Source organism: Phytophthora infestans, genomic scaffold (assembly GCF_000142945.1).
Source record: "Phytophthora infestans T30-4 supercont1.4069 genomic scaffold, whole genome shotgun sequence".
NCBI classification, from domain to species: Eukaryota; Oomycota; class Peronosporomycetes; order Peronosporales; family Peronosporaceae; genus Phytophthora; species Phytophthora infestans.
In genome coordinates, this window is record NW_003304611.1 from 1 (window position 1) to 1,560 (window position 1,560).

Consider the following 1,560-nt stretch of genomic DNA (forward strand, 5'->3'; position numbering starts at 1 on the left):
ACAAAAAAAAGGATATACTCAAAATAGAAATTTTGGACATTCGAGTTATGTTCGATGCCTCAGCCACTAGAACAAGCGGTAGGTAATGGCGGCGATAAGAGCAAGAGCACTGCTCGAGGTCGGTTGCGCCCCCTTCCTTCGATTCCTTTGCAATGTTTGGTCCCAATCGAAGGCAAACTGTCCACGGTAAGTTTAATGTCTACGGTTATATTTGCAATAGTAATGTAAACTTTAAGCTTTTGCAGGACGCCGATTTATCAGCTCGGAATGTCACTCATCGATCTCCCGAGTTGTTCAAAGAGATTGTCGCCAAGTCTTCGCAGATTTTGAAGAAAAAAGTATCCACTCCAAGTTACAATGCACTGGGTGCATTAGGCCTGCAGATGGGAAGCGGAGGTTCTGTATCAAGTGCTCAACATTCGGTGTCGACGCAGTTCAGTCGAGGCTACGCGTACTACCGTTTGCAGCAATATGCTCAAGCTGCTGAAGATTTCCTGGAGTGTTCACGCAGTGATCCGGATCATGCCGCGTCCGCACTTTACAACCGCGGCTGCGCGTTGTACAAATTGAGGCGACATGCTGAAGCAGTCAAGGACTTGAGCAAAGCACTGAAACTGGATTCGAAGAATCCGCTTTTTTGTCGAAAGTCGAGCTCGAGTTCTCAAGGAAATGGGGAGATTCAAAGAAGCCCTTCTTCACTACTCTTGGCTCGAAACACTTCGTCTTCCGACGGCTTCACGGAATGATTCACACCAGAATCTCCTACTTGAGACTCCAGTAGAACCTCCCAATTCTTCAGCCGCGTTGGCGTATGAAGCCCAAGAAAGCAGTGCGAAAGCTTGGCTCGAACAGTTCTTAAACCAGAATCCAGGAAGAACACGTAGTCGAAGTGATGTGGCTGAAGCAGCACGGCTAGCTCGTTGTTGGGGATTTTTCCGCGGCATGCGACTGGCTATGGTCGAGCGATGTATGAGGGAGGCCACGTACTACCGCTTCGAGAATGACCAAATTGTCGTCGAACAAGGAAGGTTTTCGTCAAGTTTCCACGTTGTGCTGGATGATGTAGCGTCACTAGTGAAGACTATTACGTTCCAGGGTCCAAGTCTGCGCGAGCTTAACACACTGTACCAAGGTGATACAATTGGCCTTGAGCCGTCAAGCGCGACAAACGCTGACGGTCGACTTGTCATGCTTCGAAATCGAGCGCAACGACAGCAAATGCTGCGTCCTCGTATGGGCTCAATCAGCTCCCCACTACTGCCATCAATGCGTTCATTGAGTGGCTTTCAACTAAACGGGTTGGGCGCTGCAGCTCGGACAGTTCCCAAACACGTTACGTCCGAAAGAACTGGCCACTTTTTCCGGTATGGGCGAGGTGAGCTGCATGCTGTTGGATGTGGATATCTACTTGAATATCCTACGGGAACACGAGGAACGAGTGCTTGAAGAGCGGCTGCAATTCCTGCATCGCTGTCACGCTTTCGGGACGTGTTCCGAAGAAATGCTGACAGCTCTTGCTGCAGTTTCCGGATCAACACTTGTCGATCCGAATAAAGACGC

General features: G+C 49.5%; 1 protein-coding gene across 1 annotated transcript; it reads left to right on the plus strand.

The window, feature by feature from the left end:
• Positions 1–54: 54 nt before the first annotated feature.
• PITG_22564 (uncharacterized protein) lies at positions 55–1,175 on the plus strand (the record flags this gene model as incomplete). The annotated part of the gene is made up of 4 exons (XM_002909698.1): positions 55–186; positions 246–639; positions 689–1,096; positions 1,153–1,175. The coding sequence occupies 4 exons, from the start codon at positions 55–57 to the stop codon at positions 1,173–1,175; spliced, it is 957 nt and encodes a 318-aa protein (XP_002909744.1).
• Between the last annotated feature and the right edge of the window lie 385 nt (positions 1,176–1,560).